Source organism: Zymoseptoria tritici, chromosome 1 (assembly GCF_000219625.1).
Source record: "Zymoseptoria tritici IPO323 chromosome 1, whole genome shotgun sequence".
Lineage (NCBI taxonomy): Eukaryota > Fungi > Ascomycota > Dothideomycetes > Mycosphaerellales > Mycosphaerellaceae > Zymoseptoria > Zymoseptoria tritici.
In genome coordinates, this window is record NC_018218.1 from 5,532,490 (window position 1) to 5,550,591 (window position 18,102).

At 53.9% G+C, this 18,102-nt stretch overlaps 4 protein-coding genes across 4 annotated transcripts; 2 read left to right on the forward strand and 2 right to left on the reverse strand.

Annotated features, from left to right (window-relative positions):
• Positions 1–2,418: 2,418 nt before the first annotated feature.
• On the forward strand, positions 2,419–4,417 carry MYCGRDRAFT_54399 (uncharacterized protein; the record flags this gene model as incomplete). Its single annotated transcript, XM_003856717.1, has 3 exons — positions 2,419–3,761; positions 3,817–4,210; positions 4,269–4,417. 3 exons carry the CDS (start codon positions 2,490–2,492, stop codon positions 4,370–4,372), a joined length of 1,770 nt encoding a protein of 589 aa, XP_003856765.1.
• Positions 4,418–4,674: 257 nt separating this feature from the next.
• MYCGRDRAFT_102936 (uncharacterized protein) lies at positions 4,675–5,763 on the forward strand (the record flags this gene model as incomplete). Its single annotated transcript, XM_003856718.1, has 4 exons — positions 4,675–4,811; positions 4,865–5,068; positions 5,135–5,449; positions 5,507–5,763. The coding sequence occupies 4 exons, from the start codon at positions 4,759–4,761 to the stop codon at positions 5,679–5,681; spliced, it is 747 nt and encodes a 248-aa protein (XP_003856766.1).
• Positions 5,764–6,056: 293 nt separating this feature from the next.
• PKS10 (polyketide synthase) lies at positions 6,057–15,186 on the reverse strand (the record flags this gene model as incomplete). The annotated part of the gene is made up of 8 exons (XM_003856865.1): positions 6,057–8,214; positions 8,273–8,573; positions 8,682–9,271; positions 9,335–10,834; positions 10,881–13,983; positions 14,055–14,325; positions 14,391–14,768; positions 14,869–15,186. The coding sequence occupies 8 exons, from the start codon at positions 15,184–15,186 to the stop codon at positions 6,057–6,059; spliced, it is 8,619 nt and encodes a 2,872-aa protein (XP_003856913.1).
• A 1,010-nt stretch (positions 15,187–16,196) lies between these two features.
• On the reverse strand, positions 16,197–17,287 carry MYCGRDRAFT_34531 (uncharacterized protein; the record flags this gene model as incomplete). Its single annotated transcript, XM_003856864.1, has 3 exons — positions 16,197–17,013; positions 17,079–17,155; positions 17,210–17,287. 3 exons carry the CDS (start codon positions 17,285–17,287, stop codon positions 16,197–16,199), a joined length of 972 nt encoding a protein of 323 aa, XP_003856912.1.
• Between the last annotated feature and the right edge of the window lie 815 nt (positions 17,288–18,102).

Below are 18,102 nucleotides of genomic sequence, written 5' to 3' on the forward strand. Positions count from 1 at the left end.
AGTTCTTTTAGCTGCTGTTACGATTGGGTATATCTCTCTGTATCAATGCATCTTCCTCATCTGCGTTCGTTGATACTGATCGTGGCATGAAGTGGAAGGCGTCCCGTTCGCAGATAAGATCCGACTTGGCATGCAGCTATCATCGCGCGGCGGCTCGGCTCCATCATAATTAATCTGGGCAGCGCAATAGGGCCGAAAAGCTCAAACGCTGGTCGGAGAAGAGAAGAACTAAAAACGCGGAGGAAGAAGTGGAGGAACATGGGCAGATCCGCTATTGTGCTGCCACTCGGTCCGAATGCCGGTTATGTGGTCGGGATGAGGATTATACTTCAAGCCTTCAACGGACGACGACCGAGGAAGCACTCCACCGTACAGTGCGTACTTTCAGTCGCAATGAGCGTGCCACAGAAGCATGTTGACGTTCGCGTCAGTGGAGAGCAATGCCTCGAAGTTCTCCCATACAATCGTGGACACGAACCCAATGTGCCAGCCGTTTTTTCAGGTGACATTCTTAGATTGTAGACTGCAGATGAAGTTCTCAGCGGAGTCGATCTCCTACTGTCGGACCCTGCGGAGTTTCGGAATTGTGGCCAAGTTCGCAGCGGTTTCCTGCCTCGTCACCTTTCCCATGAGGGCGTGCGTCTACTTGATGCCGGTTCTAAACGGAACCGACTCGACATCACGATCGATGTTGCCGGCAGTATCGTTGTAGATATACCATGGTTCCGATGGGCAGAATCTGCCGAGTGATAACGACCGTAAGCGCACCCAATTGTCCTGGCAAGATTGGTGTCTGGGAGTGCAAGCCAACAAAAGCTCCGCGTTTACTGGACTGGGTCGCAAAGTCATGTCGTTGGAGTACCTCCGTAACCCAGCTGGCTCCGAGGCAATACTGTCGCCGAGAGTGTTGAGCGCGGTCGCGGCTTCTTTGTATGTTGTCGTCGCTCGACTGGCATCTTCGAAGTTTGAGGTCTTCTTGTCGTATTGACCATGGCTTTGGACATCGTCGCCCATATCACCGCCTGGATCATGACGGTAATACTTTCGGCTGAGTCGATACCACTGAGACGGGAGCCGGTGAAGACGTCGGCGGGCTGTTCTGCTTGTCCTCGATCACTTTCAGGTTGTATGAGCCAACGATGATGAATGTAAGAGTTTCGGCCATCTCCAGAAGCAAATGGTCCGTCGCACGAAATCCGAGACGCATGAAGATGCCTTTCGCCTCCTTCTCCGGATGTTGGTAGACCCCTCAGCGTGTCTTCAGTCCATTAACTTCGTTCCGGAACTTCTCGTCGTGCTGCTCTTGACGAAGGAAACCCTGTGTGGAGTTCGTTGACTTGATGTAGCCAAGTGTGTGATCCTGCGTATTGTCTTCCTCGGCTCAGATCATCGACGTCCACAGCTGCGTTTCGAGCGTGTCGATTGCCACGGCAGCAGCAACTCCATTGAGGTCTGCGCATGACTGCGCTATGCAGTACAGTCAAAATTCTTCTGACGATCGTTGAAATGCCCGTCCCGAACGCCACAATCGGGAAGATGATCCGTTTTCGTCGCGTCGGGCTCGCAGTATACCTTTCAGATGCGGCTCATGTAGCTTCTGTTGAATGGCCCAATTGTCGTCCCGGCACAATTGCGGTCGTGGCAGTAGCCCGCGCAATCATGCTGGCCGAGGCCCTTGGACTTCGGCGATACAGCTCCAGGTCCCGTTGGGTTTTTGGCAGACGCAGAACCAGTTGCAGGCTGTGCGGCGATGAAGAGAGTGACATGGAGGATGGCGAGAAGGTGCATAGAGTGAGTGTGATGTTGAATGTCGGTGAAATGGAGAGATTGTTGCAAAGAACGGTCTTGTGAGTAAGTGGCTCGGAAGAGGACCTACGTGTCGCAGTCTTGAAGTGGACAACGAATGCGCTTTTCTCTTTCTTTCTGTCTCTCGATCTCTCTCTAGTCTAGGGGTCCAACTGAGGTAGGTCAGCCTTGTTTTGAAGTGAGCGAGGAGCGCCAACGATGTCTTTCCAATGAAGTATGAGGCTACCGACTCTCGTCATTGGACCAATTCCTTGCATCATGTCTGCATCGTGGCAGAGTGCCAACTCATCCAATGAGTCCATCTTCCGCGTCCAGAGATCGAGAGACCTTCGGGCGGATACGAGTTGTGAGACGGACGAAGAGAGTCGTGTTGTGTTCACTCTCCTGCCTCCCGTCGCTCCAATGTTTTCCCGTCTGCTGAGTCAGCAGTGTTCGAATCAGCCGGATTTCCCCAAAGAGGATTCCGTCCCCGACGAGCTCTCCAACCTCACGCGAACGATTTAGCCGCGATCCATCCGTCTGTCTTGTTCTTGGTGCGGTGGGGAGCTCCATCGAGGCAGGCGGGGTTGGAGGACTGGTTGCCTCGACACGCGGATATGCGTTCTTCGAAGTGTAGGTCAACACAGGTAAGGCCAATCCCTCTCATTCCCTCCAGCATCTACCGACCCATCGTTTGAGCAACAATGAGCACCAAGCACTTCTTCCCTCACACCGAAGGCGTGGTCGCCCAAGGACTGGAATCACTCGTAGCTCGCAACAACCATCTAGCTCTCGACGCGCCCAACAAAGTCGTATACTCGAAGACACACCACCCATCGAAAGTCACCGTGATTTCAGGAGGAGGCAGTGGCCATGAGCCGGCATGGAGTGGATACGTGGGAGACGGCATGCTGGCAGCAGCAGTCAATGGCGAGGTCTTTGCGAGTCCGTCGACCAAGCAAGTCATGGCCGCGATCAAGCATGTTCCATCAGACGCAGGCGTGATCCTCTGCATCACGAACTACACCGGCGACAACCTCCACTTCGGTCTGGCAAGAGAAAAGGCAGAAGGATTGGGATACAAAATTGGCGTCCTGCGAATGACGGACGATGTTGCGTTGGGCAGGAAACAGACGGAGAACTTGGGCAGGCGTGGTCTGGCTGCCAATATGTGGGTGCTCAAGCTGTGCGGAGCTGCAGCAGAGGCTGGATATGAGTTCGAGAAGTGTATGGAGGTCGGATTCTCCGTCAACGCAAATGCGGTGACTGTTGGCTCTTCTCTCGACCACTGCCACATTCCTGGAAGGGAGCATCATCGATCAATACCACAGGATGCCTACGTACTCGGAATGGGCATTCACAACGAGCCTGGTCTGCACGAGATTTCTCCCATGCCGCCGGTCGAAGAACTGGTAGGAGACATGTTGAAATACTGCCTGAATCCAGAGGACAAAGACAGAGCATTTGTCAACTTCAAAACAGACGACGCCGTCGCTCTGCTGATCAACAACTTTGGAGGGATGTCGAATTTCGAGCTGGAGGCCCTGACAAGCGTATCTCGAAAAGTGCTGCAACGTGATTGGAAGATCACGCCGAAGCGAATATACGTCTCATGCTTTGAGACCTCGCTCAACGCTCCCGGGTGGTCAATATCTCTGCTGAACATCTCTGGAATCGAGCGTGAAACCGAGATGTCCACGGCTACACTCCTAGAATTGCTCGACTCAGAAACGAACGCATCCGCTTGGCCTCGCAACGGCTACAAGGATATCGCTGAAGTGAAAGAAACTGCGCAGGTTGCAAAGGCGGATCCCGAAGCGGCTGTTCAAAACGGACCTAGAGTCGATGCGGCGCTGCTCGACTCAGCGTTGCGGACGGCTTGCAATTCTGCAATCAAAGCTGAGCCTGACCTCACGAAATGGGATATCGAAATGGGCGACGGCGACTGCGGCGAGGCTGTAGTGGGCATGTGCCAGGTATGTTGATCATCGGGACGGCACTTTCCCGGCAGAGAACTGATTGACATCGCAGGGTGTTCTCAACAAACTCGACTCGGGACTTACCAAGCAGGGTTCCTTCTTCAACGTTCTGGACGAGGTCGGCGAGGCGGTCGAAGAGATCGGCGGTACGCTCGGCGCCATAATCAGTATCATCCTTGCGTCCTTCACCACAAGTCTTAGGAAAGCCCATGCAAAGGACGAGAGTGGATTCAAGCTTGACGCCCAAAGTGCTGGTAACGCTGCCAGCGAAGCACTCAAGAATTTGATGAACTACACGCCGGCAAAGCAAGGTGGTCGCACGGTCATGGACGCTCTAATTCCTTTCTGCGAGACTCTACAGAAAGAGGCGAACCTACAGAAGGCCGTCGAGGCGTGTCATCAGGGAGCACAGAGCACGCATGGGATGAAGGCAAAGTTCGGAAGAGGTAAAGCAATGATTCCATTAATTCGTGTCCTATGCACAGCTTGCTGATATGATCGCAGCAACATATGTTGGCGAGATTTCAGAGCCAAAAGATGCACCACCGGATCCCGGTGCAATGGCCGCAGCGATTTTCCTCCGCGGACTTCTTGATGGCTTGAATTGAGGTCCGTCTAGAAAGAACACGGAAATACTCTGCAGTCTTGATGGGATGTGGTCGACATATGACTTGGCAATGTCCCAATGCGATGTGTTATGCGCTCTTCCATCGTTCTTCGTCAATTACACTCGAAAGGCCTACGCGGTTCATTCTTTTACCGAGCACTCGGGAATGATTTAAAGCGGTTGATTATTCCCCGAGATCGGCTCTCCAGCTCCACAGTCCATCCCCTCACCCCACCTCTTTCTACTGCATTGCGGGGTCGGTACAAGAAGTCACCCATATTACCGGCAACACAACGACAGAACTAGACATCTGGCCTCTTTGTGCAAACGAGCAAAGGACTCCATATTCATTTCAAAAGATAGCAGCACATCAAACGAACAGCAAACATGAGTGGCAGACTTCAAGGAAAGGTGGCCATTGTGACCGGAGCTGGCGGCGGGTATGTATACTACGAAATCACAACACATCGTAACTAAACTAACCAGCAAAAAGATTCGGCAAAGGCATCGCGGAGAAGTTCATCGCAGAAGGCGCAAAGGTCATCATTGCCGACTTTGTGGCCGAAATGGGCCAAAAGACCGCCGACGAACTCAAGTGTGACTTTCACCGCACCGATGTGACCAAGCGGGAAGATTGGGAGTCGTTGAAGAAGTTCGTCGACGAGAAATACGGCAAATTGGACTGTGTCGTCAACAAGTATGCCCATGCCTCACCTTGTCAAGGGCATCGAATAACCATTGACTAACCATTGACACCTCGCAGCGCCGGAGTCACCTACCGGAATAAGCCCACCCAAGACGTGACCGACGAGGATTTCGACAAATGCTTTAACGTGAACGTCAAAGCCATTTACTACTCCTGCAACGTTTTGGTTCCGTACATCCAGGAGAAGAAGACTGGCGGATCGTTCGTGACCATCGCCTCGACGGCCGGAATCCGACCTCGTCCTGGTCTTGTGTGGTACAACGCCTCCAAGGCGGCTGTCATCAACGCCTCGAAGGCTATGGCTGTTGAGTATGCAAAGGACAACATTCGGTTCAATACTGCTTGTCCTGTCGTGGGTCTAGGGACTGGATTGTGAGTTGATGGGATTCGAGGACGTGAGAAACGCGGTGTTGCTGACGATCTACTCAGGACTGATCTTTTCTTGGGCAAGCCTGAGAACGAAGCGACGTTCATGGCTACCGTTCCGCTTGGTCGTGGTTCGACTCCACGAGATGTGGCCAACACCTGCTGTTTCTTGTGCAGCGACGAGGCAGACTTCTTGACCGGTATCGACATTCCAGTGGACGGAGGACGATGTGTCTAGATGTGAGAGCTTCGTTGGAGGCAAAACTTGCGGTCGGGTTTGCATGCCTTGTATGGACATAGTTGTCAGTCTAGTGTCAGGACGGGTAAAGAGTAATGAATTGCTCTTTACTATTATTATTCGTCCCTTACGTCACTATTCCCCAAAAATGCCCATCACTGCTTTTACGTACATTGTTCAAGGGGTGCCAAAGCTAATTGTCAGCATGCGGCCAGGGTTTGAAAAAGGGCAAGATGCTGTTGACAGGCGGTCTCAATGCACCAGAGCTTGAAAAGTTAACACAGTAGCTTGACCACGACATGTGCGAGACCGTTTTGAGCACCGCCTCGGCGGACCATCAACATCGTAACGAAACAAAGTAGCCCGATACAGCGTCTACTCCTTGCCCTCCGCCCGGGCCAGTGCCGGATACGAGGGCGCGCCTGGTTCGTCGATATGCTCGATCAACGTCGCAACCGCGGGATGTAGCCCGGCATCGATGGCTTTCTTAGACCATTCTTCCCACGGGAGTTTGACATAAGGCTCAGCATGACCCTCTTCCATCGCTAGATCGCTCAGCTTCGACATGGGGATCACAATATCGCCGACGTTGTTCTGATATTTGACGCCGTTGTGGACAGTGTTCAAGCCCGCGATGATGTCGTTGCAGCAAGTCTCGACACTGACCAGGTCCAAGGCGCCCTGGTTGTGCCGTACCTGCGGCGCCGCGCGGATCTTGTGTGCGTATTGGAGCAAGGTGTTGACCCAATCGAAACTTGCACGAGGAGTCGTTGCATCGTCGCCGGAGCGGATGATGGTCGATGGCCGCTGGATGCAGACCGGAAGCTGGTACTGTTCATGAGCATTTTCGAGCATGCGCTCGCACACCCATTTGCTGCACATGTAACCCTGGGAGCCGTGACGAGACAGCTCTTCCAATTTCTCGGATGTCCCGTTCGCCCGTATGGACGGGAATGGACTGACGTCGCTGGCGAGTGCGACCCCGGCGGACGAGATGTAGTGGAATGGAACCCGTCGCGAAGCGGCCAGGCGGATCAGCCGACGTGTAGACTCGACATTCGCATCGCGGACCTGGGCATAAGACTTCATGTGGGACGTATCGGCGCCGTTGTGGATGATGGCATCCACATCATCAAAGATTCGAGCTTGTTCCGTCTCGCTGAGGCCGAAGCCAGGTACCGCGAGATCACCCTCGTGGTATTCGATGCGGTCGTTGCCGGCTGGAAGCTCCGCTGCCGCAAGTCGTTCCGTGAGTCGTCGAATTCCAATGCAGATAACCCTTCGGATGGAACTTTGTTCGAGAAGAGCGTTCAGTAGGTGGTGACCCAGTAGACCAGTCGAGCCTGTGAGGAGGACAACTTCGGGGATCTGTCGTGGTGCCGGAACATCGTCACGCATAGAAACTCCCTGAGGTGCAAGAGCTTCCTCGTCCCAATAAGAGGCAGAGGTAGCGTGGACCTTGGCCGGTGAAGGGCCTTCCGGCGGCGGTGTCGTGGCGGAACTGCGACTCCTCTGGTCACTCTTTATGGCGTCGCTGTCAGCCGCCGACTCACTCCCTCCACTGCTCGCTGTTGCTTCGTCTTGCTCGAGCAGCGGAGTCATACGAGTTGGGAGAGCTTGCAGAGTCGTGGCAACAATATCCGAAATGCGTGCATCCGCGGACATGATCTGCAATACTGGAATGTTGACGCTGAACGTCTTCATGATCCACGATCGGATATCCACGGCGATGAGCGAGTCCAGTCCCAATGTGCTACTGACGCTTTCCATGACCTCATCATCAGAGAGCTTGATGAACAAAATCTTGCGCATTTGTGCTGCAAACGCTTGCTTGAGAGCCTGATGCACCTCTTCACGGGTTTTGCAGCCTTCGAGTTTCTTGGCCACCGATTCCTCTGCGGTTCCGCCCGTGCCCCGAGCGTCTTCGCTAGCTGAGGCTGGTAGTACCAGGCGACAGAATTTGGGGTCGTTGGCCCATTTGGACTGGCCAGGCTCCGAGCGAGAGACTTCCTTCAGACCCATGACCAGTTCTTGGGGCACCGCAGAATCTGCAAAGCCACCCTCGATGACTTCGGCAAACATCTGATGAACTTCCTGCTCGCTGACATGGATCATGTTTGTCATCGACACCGTTTGTTCAAGACGCTCGATAGAGTCAGTCACATATCCCACGCCAATAATGGCACCGACATGCGCAACGCTAGCGCGCAGACCTCGATGGCGGCGTCGTGCGGCAACGCCTGCCATGCCCATGTTAGCTGCCGTATAGTTCGCTTGTCCAGGGTTGCCACAAATCGCATTCGTCGACGACAAGGCGATGAAGAAATCGAGATTGTCGTCCCAGAATATCCTGTCCAGGTGAATGGAGCCCAGCACCTTTGGTCGTATGACATCCTGGAGCTGATCGTACTGCATGTTGCACACTGCGACATCACGCAATACCATCGCCGCGCTCACAACACCGGCAATAGGTGGAAGTGCCTCAACGATATCCTGATGGACTTTGCGAAGTGCCACCTCATCTGTCACATCACTGTAGTACACATTAGCTCTAATACTCTCCGCTTCTACGAGAAGGGACCCGGTCTTACCAAGACATGATTTTGATGGTAGCGCCTTTGAGACGATGATTGTCAACCCAGCGCTGGTCCAGTCGCGGGTTGCGGCTGCTAATGACCATGTTACGGACACCCCGAGTGATCATCCAGTCGCAGAGAGAGATTCCGAGCGCACCAGATAGACCGCAGAGCCAGTAGGTCTGGTCGGGCTTGAACATGGGAGATGCATCCAGTCGGCAAACACGGGCTGGAAGAGATGACTCCTTGGTCCAGTCCACAATCGCAAGTTCGGTCATTTCCAAATTCTCTTGGTTGGGTCCGGTCGCCTCGCCCACTGTAATGCAATTGAGCTCTGCATACTGTGCATCATGCGTTTCCGGCCCAGGCGTCCGCAGATAGTCCGATGGAAACCGTCGATGCCGGTCTTTGAACGAGTCGGAACTGCCGTTGCTGACGGAGGCAGGGGCTATCATCGTACGCCAGCTCTCTATGCGACAGGTGGCGGGCAGCACGGCTCTCAACGTAGTCGACAGCGGACTGGCCGAGCGAGAGAGGTCGATCAAGGTCGCAACCTTTGTATCAAGCGCCGAGACAACGTCCGCGGCCCCGGCATATGGTTGCAGCTGTACGTATCGCGCGGGACGAACAGCTGACTGTAGCGCTTCGTTTTTCCGAGCCGTAGTGAATATTAGCTGCACGCCTCGCTCTTGCGCTTCCGCAATGATGGTTGCGGTCATATCCGTGGGTGCATCGTGAATGATCACCCGCTGTCCGGCACACGTCGCTTCGAATATGGTGGAAGTAATCAGTCGGATCGCGACTGAGTACAAAAGTGCGTGATCGTCCAGGTCTGTACCCTCTACCCGTGCCGTGCATCGGATGTTGACTTTCAGGATGGAAGACACGGAGTCAGTGAGTGCCAGATGTTTCTGGCCTTTATTATCAGTTCCCATGACGAGTGAATGGTATCCAAACGCCGTTCGTATCGCGAAAAGCATGGAGCATGTCGTGGAAAGCTCAATAAAGTCGTTCCTGCGTGAATTATGTCAGTGTGGTCTGCATAACGAGTACGATCTGGGCGAATGCGCTACTCACCCGTCGATACATTGGAATTTTGTCTGGTCGAATCGGGAGAGTTGGCGGAGGAAGCGCCCGCTCGAGTTCTGCTCCAAAGATACGTTCTGACTACGTAGATCCGTCTTGTATGTGACAGCTCGGCGTACTGATCGGAGGCGGTCATTCGATTTCGTTTGATGGGAAAGGCGTGGTACCAGTTCGCGACCTTGCTCGTCGACGACGTATTCCCTCTCATCGGTATGTAGAAGCTCGTTCTTGCTGCTACCAGCTGTCAGGCTCCGATTTGTGAACCGGACGAACATCTCCGCAATGCGATTGGCTTCCATATGAGAGACGTTGGCAAAGTCGACATGCTGCAACCGCAACTCCGCTTCCTCGTTGACTGCTGCGCGGCCAAATCCGACAGTCATGTTGCTGTACACATTGTCTTTCAGTCGGCCCAATGTTACCCACAGGAGGTGTTTGTGACCTGTGAAGAGCTGCTGAAACTTTGTCCAGCGGTCAGGCGTCATGTTCTCGAAGACGGCATCGTCCACGTCCGCCAGGCTAATTATCGCAGCTTCTGGCTTTTCGATATGAGAATCCAAGTCCTCGATTCTGTCGTAGAGTATGACCCGAGTCCCCATCCCGGAAAACAGCTTTTTCATGTGATCAATGACTTGGGCCGTGACTTCGGTCTGACCACCTATGATGAGGATCTCGTCCACGTCCAAGTTGGCTGGCGACGAGAGAGGTGCCCTCATAATGGACACGCGAGGGTCCACTGCCTGCGCCGCGATGGTGACAATTCCGAACGCTTGCGCACTGGGTTCGGGGGTCCTGACCTCGATGCCGGCGAATCCATTCCGTTGTAGAATCTCGTCCCACGCAGAGAACGATGCGAACGGAGACAGAGCTCTGCCTTCGTGGACTCCGTTCCACCAGCCAGGGAGCGCGCCGAAGATGAAGGAGCCGACAATTGCCCCTCCACCATCGGGGCCGCACTCGCCTATGAGTAGCCATCCTCCAGGTTTCAACAAGCGGCGGACGTTGCGCACTGACTCGTCGAGGCTGGTCGTGGCGTGGAGGATCTGACTGGCAATGGCTACATCGTATTCGCCTTCCACAAATCCCTGCTCAACTGGGTCCACCTCTACGTTGCAAGTCTTGAAGGAGACACGATCACCCCAAGAAGCGAGCGACTCTAGCGCACCCTCCGCAAAGCTGGAAGAGATGTCGGTGAGTGTGTAGTGGTCAAAGTTGCGTCCCAACATTTCCAGAATGTCTTTGGATGCGGCTGCCGTCCCGGCGCCGAGTTCGACCATGCGCAGATGCGGAGAGCGATCCGTGATTTGCTTGAGGACAGCTGTCAGCCACTGGGTGGCTTGATAAAGGCCAGCGCCGTATCTATAGAAGGTGTCCAGTAGTCCAGAAAGACGCATTTCTTCAAGCATGTCCGCCTCACCGCGGAGTACCCGAGGCATAGTCTCACCAACGAGGAGAACTAACTTGATATCCGCAACGTTCTCAAAATCAGGACTACATGATTGTCAGCAAGCGCGTTACAGTGTTCACAGTTACTTACCCGAGCTGGTGGAGAGCCTCCATGACACCTTCTTTCGTGTCGCTCATCCATTCCGACTTGGCCCATTTGCTCGTGCCCTGCTTTAGGTCGGCCACGATACGCTGGCAAAAGTTGAGGTAGTGGCCGGTGATAGTCCCTGCTGCTCTCAAAGAAGAGCTGGAGGGCACCTCGTCGTTGACCTGCCGGGCGTAGAAATGAATGATTCGATGAACCATTTCTTGAATCTCGAGAATGTGATCAGTGATTGTGATATTCTCGGCAGCCACCATGCCATCCAGCCGTGTGGGTACATAGTCGAGGCCGTGATAGATCTTTCGCTCATCGTTGGCATCACCGATAGGCCGAAGGACAATGTCATCAATCTGAACTGCAGCGCACGGCGACTCGCCCTGATCGAAATACAGGCGAGCGTTGCCCGAGAAGCCAGCTGTGGGAGTCAAGGGATCGGACGGATTCCACGTGGCGTCGACGTCGAAGCAGTCGGTTCCAACCCGATCACCAGGGCTGTGTGCTGCTTCCAAAGCAGCAGGATTGACGAGGATCTTCGAGATAGTTGTTGGCAGATGCAAATGCCGGATCTGTTCATCACCCGGATAACTGAAGGCAAGATTCATGGCTTGGAAAGCGGCGTCAAGGTCCGCTGGATGGAGCAAAAGTCCTGCGGTATCGATATCTCTTGGTGCCAACTTTCCTGTGCACCGCGAAAGTCCCAGCTGGCGCCGGAGTTTGGTAAGACCGCCAAAAGGTTCGGAAAAGTTGTACTCAAGGCTAGCAAGCCAGTCATACATTCGCTGTGGCTTCACATCGATCATATGTGGGGGCTCCGGCTGACGTTCTGCGAAGAGGTCTACCAACGGCTCCGCAAAATGGACCTTTACCGCGGCTGTCGCAACTAGAGACAGACTAGTCGTGTCACCAAGTGCAGCGCTGTAAGAGAAATTTGCCGTCATTTCCAGCTTGTCATGCGATCGGGTGATTTGCGAAAAGTCCACCAGAACCTCGACGCTATCGTCAGCGCTCGTGAAAGGTACTGCTTGGTGTATTACGAAGTGATCAAGGCCGATGAGTTGGATGGCCTCGCCCTTCGCCAAAGAACGGACAGCCTCGATTGCCGTGGAGATGTAGCCTGCTGCCGGAAATACGATCTGATTTTGGACAGCATGCCCATTCAGCCACGGCATCTCGCTCGGTTTCAAGACGTGCTTCCAGCGCACAGCATGAGAATGGGAACTGCTGTCGGGCGAAATGTGGCCGAGCAGTGGGTGGACCGGCTCAGATCGTGAGCGGAGGTGTTGCGATCTACGCGACTCACTCCAGTATTTGGTATCGTGGTTCCACTGATACCGAGGGAGTCCCGTCAAAAGTCTGTTTTTGGGTGCCTCATTTCCAGTCATCTGCTTTTCGAAAGAGTCAAGATTGACTCCCCTTCGGTCCAGACGGGACCAGAGAAAACCGAGCGTAGCTGACAAGCTGAGCACGGCATTTTCCTTGCGTCGAAGCGTGCCACTGTACGGTATCGACTTCGACAGCACTTCTTGCATGGTCTGCGTTGCCGGAGCTTCCAGAGCTGGATGTGGTCCGACCTCCAGGGTAGCATCATAGTCGGATGATTGGATTGCCGCAGACAGGGCCGACGAAAACAACACTGGCTGCGTCAAGTTCTTGAGCCAGTAATCGCCGTCAATCTGGAGGCTTTCGTCCACCAGCTGTCCGTCGTATACGCTCGAGAACCATTGGCAAGGGCGAGCTTGCGATGATTTGATGACTGAAACTCCTGCCCGCAGCATGCTCTTTCTGTACTCCTCGGCACAGCTTCTCATGTGAAGAGAATGGTATGCTTTATCTACGCGAAGCCGACGCTGAAACTTTTTCTCATCTTCCAAGATGATGGCGAGTTCTTCGATGGCGTCTGAATCTCCAGAGATGGTGACGCTAGATGGAGAATTGACTGCGGCCAGGGATATGCGGCCAGCAAACGTCTCGTCCTGGCACAGTTCCACGGCATCGTCCATCGTGGTACCGACGGCGAGCATAGCCCCGGCCACGTTTCCGTTCGGACTTTCAGCATATTGGCAGCAAACGCCACGATAGTAAGATATGCACATGGCGTCTCTTGCAGACAAGAATCCAGCTGCGTAAGCAGCTGCAATCTCGCCGCTGCTGTGCCCAATGACGGTGTCGAAATTCACCCCAGCAGCATGCAAAATATCCACAAGCATGATCTGTATGGCGGTGTTCAAGGGTTGCGACAGTGCACTTTCCCCTATGCGTGACTGAGGTTCTGTCGCCAAAAGTTCGTTCTCGAGCGACCAAGACGGCCTGTCTTCTTTGGGGAGGTTCTGTAGGACAGATTCCAAATCCTTGATGGTCTGACGGGCAAATGGGGAGGCACGAATGAGCTCAGCTCCCATGGCGGCGTACTGTGCTCCTTGTCCAGTGAAGACTCCGAGGACTTTCGACCGCTCACTGCCAACCTTGGAAAGCGATCGAACGATACCCTCTTCACCAGCGGAGCTGTTACCTGCGATGAAGTTGATGAGCTTCTCTTTCAGCGCTGCACAGTCAGGTGCGGGAATAGCGAGCCGGTATTGTAGAAGCGAACGTCTGTCGCGCAGAGTATATGCCAGATCAGAAGCATTGCAATCCAAGTTCCCGCCCAGGTATTCGATGTAGGCTTCGATGTTATTTCTGAGTGCTTTGTCGGAACCAGCCGAGAATACGAAGGGAGCAAACACGGTACTACTGACGTTTGAACCAGCATGTGCATCTGCGAGTTCATTTTCATAGCCCTCAAGGATGGCGTGAGCATTGGTGCCTCCAAAGCCGAAGCTATTGACGCTTGCGCGGCGCGCTTGGCCAGGTTCCAGCTGTGGCCAGTCGGCACGGCTCCGGAGCACTTTGAGATTCTGATAGAACGGCTGGATCGAAGGATTCAGCTCGTTGAAGTGGAGATTTGGAGGGATGCACGAGTTCTGCAATGCAAGAGCGGTTTTAATAATACCAGCGAGTCCAGCTGTTCCTTCGGTGTGGCCAAGCACAGTCTTTATGGAGCCGACATACAGTGGCTGCGTGTTGGAACCCTGGTGGAACGCAGAGTGGATTGCTTCCGCTTCCACCGGGTCTGAGGACAGTCAGCTCAGGTGATCCTTATAGCGTAGGTCTTTGAATACTCACCACCAGCGGGCGTACCCGTGCCATGGGCCTCGAAATACTGCGGTCGATCACTTTGCTTACTCAAGTCCAGTCCGGCTTTTGCGTACGTCCTGCGGATCAACTCTCGCTGGGAGTGAGGGCTGGGCATCGTCAGACCTGGAGTGTGGCCGTCTTGATTCAGACCAGTCTCGCGAATGATGCAGTCGATGTGATCGTTATCCCTCAATGCAGCGCTCAGAGGTTTGATGACGAGGGCTGCGAGCCCTTCACCGCGGGCGTAGCCATTGGCGTCCTTGAGTCGTTCCAGTCAGCGGGCTTATAGAGTGGGCAGCCAAGATCATCCAAAATGACACTTACCTTGTCCCACATACGACTCAATCCGTCTGGCGACAGCATTTTGACATTGCTCTCTATGATGAAACATTCCGGTCCCAGAATCAGATTCGATCCGCACACGACACCAGTAGCCGAGTCTCCCGAACGTAGGGCTTGAACAGCGCTATGGAGAGCGACCAGCGAGGACGAACAAGCTGTATCGACCGTGACGGAGGCACCAGTCCAGTTGAAGAAATACGAGATTCGATTCGACAATATGGCACGGGACGTGCCAACCGCAGCATACGTAGGCAGCTGATCAAGATCACGAGTTCCCATGGCATCGTAGTCAGCAGTCATTGACCCAGCGTACACGCAAGTGTCGCTTCCTGATAGTGCCTCCATGGTCAATCCAGCTGCCTGCGGATTCGGAAATCAACAAATTAGCCATGGCTTCGCATCGACTGAGGCCCGAGGCAGCTCTAGCGAGGAATCGTTTCTTTCAGTCTGCAACTCTTACCTCGATTGCCTCATACACGGTCTCTAGGGTGAGTCGTTGTTGTGGATCCATAGATCGAGCTTCGTGGGGATTGACACCGAAAAACTCGGCATCAAATGCTGCGGGATCTTGGGAGAGAAGATAGGAGTGCTTGACGTTGGTATGACCGTGATAGGCATGGTTGCGGTGGTAGAAACCCTCGGTGTTGAACCTGGTCTTGGGTATTTCCTGACGGAGGTCGTGCGGGTCCTGTAGCAACTTCCACAATTTTGAAGGAGTATCAACATCGCCAGCAAATCGGCAAGCAATGCCCACGATTGCGATTGGTTCTTGGGACATTTTCGTTCTTCGTTTGGTATGGTAGTTGAGGCTGTTGGTGGTGTAGCTGAAGATTTTTAAGAAGCGCGTGCGTGACAATGGTTCTTAAGTTATACCAAAAGCTCCCCTCCAGATGGGTTCAACCCGCGAGACTGTCGATATGGTGGTGACCTCGCATCCTGGTGCTTCAAGGTTTCGTGATCATGACGATGCTCGATGCTCGGTTTCCGGCACACTTTTCCCCTGTCGACAGTCTTTAAGCCTGATCCTTGAGGCCGGAACACTATGCCGCTGCTTCCATGTTGAAAGTCCGATGCACAGCACAGAAGCTTGTCGAGACGAAACCATATCGCTGCTCTTCTCGGGCAGTTATCGACAGATTCTGACATCTCAATTGGATCGGCGAGGTCGGTAGACTCTTCGGGGTTTTGGCTTTTCCTTGCAGATGCCGCATATTCGCAGGGCGGGAGTGTACATGTATGACCTCGCACTGCGCCGACGAGACTGAGTCGTGTATCGTCTAGTGGAGAGCTGGCCTAAGCGCAGCGCACGACGGTGCCGTTAGATGGTCGAGGTGAGCTATGATGGGCCCTGGGATGGTAAGAGCTGGTTCTGTTGTCGCTACAGGGAGGACTCAGTAGACAGAGGGAATCAATACGATAGTCCAAGAAGTCTGGCGGCAGAAGTAATGAAAGAGAGTAAGCAAATCTACTGCAAGTCTGTATTTCTACTGTAGTCAGTCTACAGTAGAAAGTAGTCTACTTCGGGTATTATCGGGCCGAGCTTGGCGGCAGAGGTAGCGAAAACGGGCGACGTCCTCTCCTCGAACGCGGTGATGTTAGTCTATGTAGCTCGTAGCATCGGCCTTTCCGAGCGGACATGTATGTCAAGAGCAGCCTTCTGATGTCGATGCGCCACTGATCAACGTCTCGGACGCGAGGGACTTCACCGCAAGAAATTTGGCATTGGCTTGGTGAGGATTGACAAGACCGAATACCTTTCATGATAATCGAAGCAGCAGGACCACGTTCTCACCCTGCATACGGCGCGACCTGCTCAAAGCACCAGTCCCAGAACTGCCTCGCATGTCCATTTCCTCCCTCGGACTGAGCTCTGGTCGCATCGATGAGATCAGGCCGAATCTGGCCCCATCTTCCCCACGGAATCATCCAACGACCGCTGTCCTCTCCGCGCACTGTAGTCGACGTACCCGCAACAAGCTCCGTGAGTGCACCATAAATCGGAGGATACAGAACCGCCATATTCAGCGCACCCTGAAGGCATTTGTTCTGCTCCCGGTACAAGTCCGATTTGAGGTGTCCCGGATTGCAAGGGATGCTGATGATTTGAGGAAATCTTCGCGCCATCTCTACACCGTGGAGCCAACTTCCCGCCTTGGAAACACCGTAGCGCTCCAGCGCGGTCAAACTGGAGTAGTATTCGAGGTAGTCGGAAGATATTCCACGAGACTTTTCCCCGAGCATCTCGACCGACAGCGAGCAGACCCAAACCACACGAACATCCTGGTCCGCTTCCGCGGTCCTCAGCATAACCGGAGTCAGGAGATGGGTCAGGAGGAATGGCGCCAGGCAATTTACACCAAAATGAAGCTCCCATCCTTGGACCGTTTGAGAGGCATTTTTGTCAGCGGATTGGACGCCGGCGTTGTTGAACAGCGCGTGCAATTGCTTCTCTCGAGTCTCGAAGCTTTTCACCGCTGACTGAACCGTCTTTAAATCGGTAAAGTCCATGTGCAGGAAGTGCAGCGCGCCTCTGGAGTCTGGAGAGCTATCCTGTGCGTGCTTGATGGCCTGGTCGGCTCGTTCTTCTGACCGGGCGCCAATGTATCTACAGGAAAAGGTCAGTGAGTGTCAATTACCGCGAAGACGATCGGGGTGTTGTAAAAGGCTTACACTTTGGCGTTCCGCCCATAGAGAATACGCACCACTTCTCTGCCCACTCCGCTGCTCCCACCCGTGACGATATAGACCTACTAGCGGTTAGCTCGGCTTTAGCTTGACCTCACTCAACGACATGGACGCACTTTGCCTTGCAGATCAGGAATGTCTCTTTCAGTGAAGCCTGGTTTTGGCGGCCACATCTGAGTGAAGATACTGGACATGGATGGCATCGGACCTCTGTGGTATCTCGCGGGAGCCGCCATCGCTAATTCTGCTCCGGGCTTGTGATCTTACGGCTGCGAAGTGCAAGAATGCTTTGTGCAACGTACGAAAATGAGTGAGGCGAGAGACAAGGACTCGGTTGTTCAACGCAGACGGTACCGGTCAGACAATGCATCGGTGACAGGCACCAGTCGCCGGCTGATGCGCAAGGTTGTCTTCGTGCTTGACATGAAGAATCACGTCACTGCGATTCGAATATGCTCAAGTTGCAGCTCAACACCTCTTCACCAGGACTGTGAGTGTTGAGCCAAAGAGCTTGCACAAGTGCCATGACGTATCCCTTGTCTTGAGAAATACAGGCCACATCCTGACGATCCGCAGCGCGATCGCCCACATTGCTCGGAGCGACTCAAGACACTCGGCAGATCGATCGCGGGCCACAATCCCATGGTTCGGCGTACATTCCTTGAGCGATTCAGGAGAATGCCGACTCTACCGGCTTGATCACCATCAGGCATCTGTCTGGCAGAGATGTTTCGAGAGGAAGGGCTATCCCTGCATTTCGATGCGAGCAGAGTTGCTCCGAATTCGTGAGTCTGCAGTATTCGAGCTTACGATGCGGTTACCAAAGAATCCGATTGCAACGTCCCGAGTAGCATCCGGATGAATGACGCAAGGCTCTGTGCATCGATCGACTTGCAGAATTGCGTGCTTTTCACATGCTGCGTTGCGCAGCCGAGGACAACGAGGTCGTTGCACATGATCGACTCAGCGGTGACTTCCGTTGTTTCACGGACTAAAGTCTGCCTGTGGA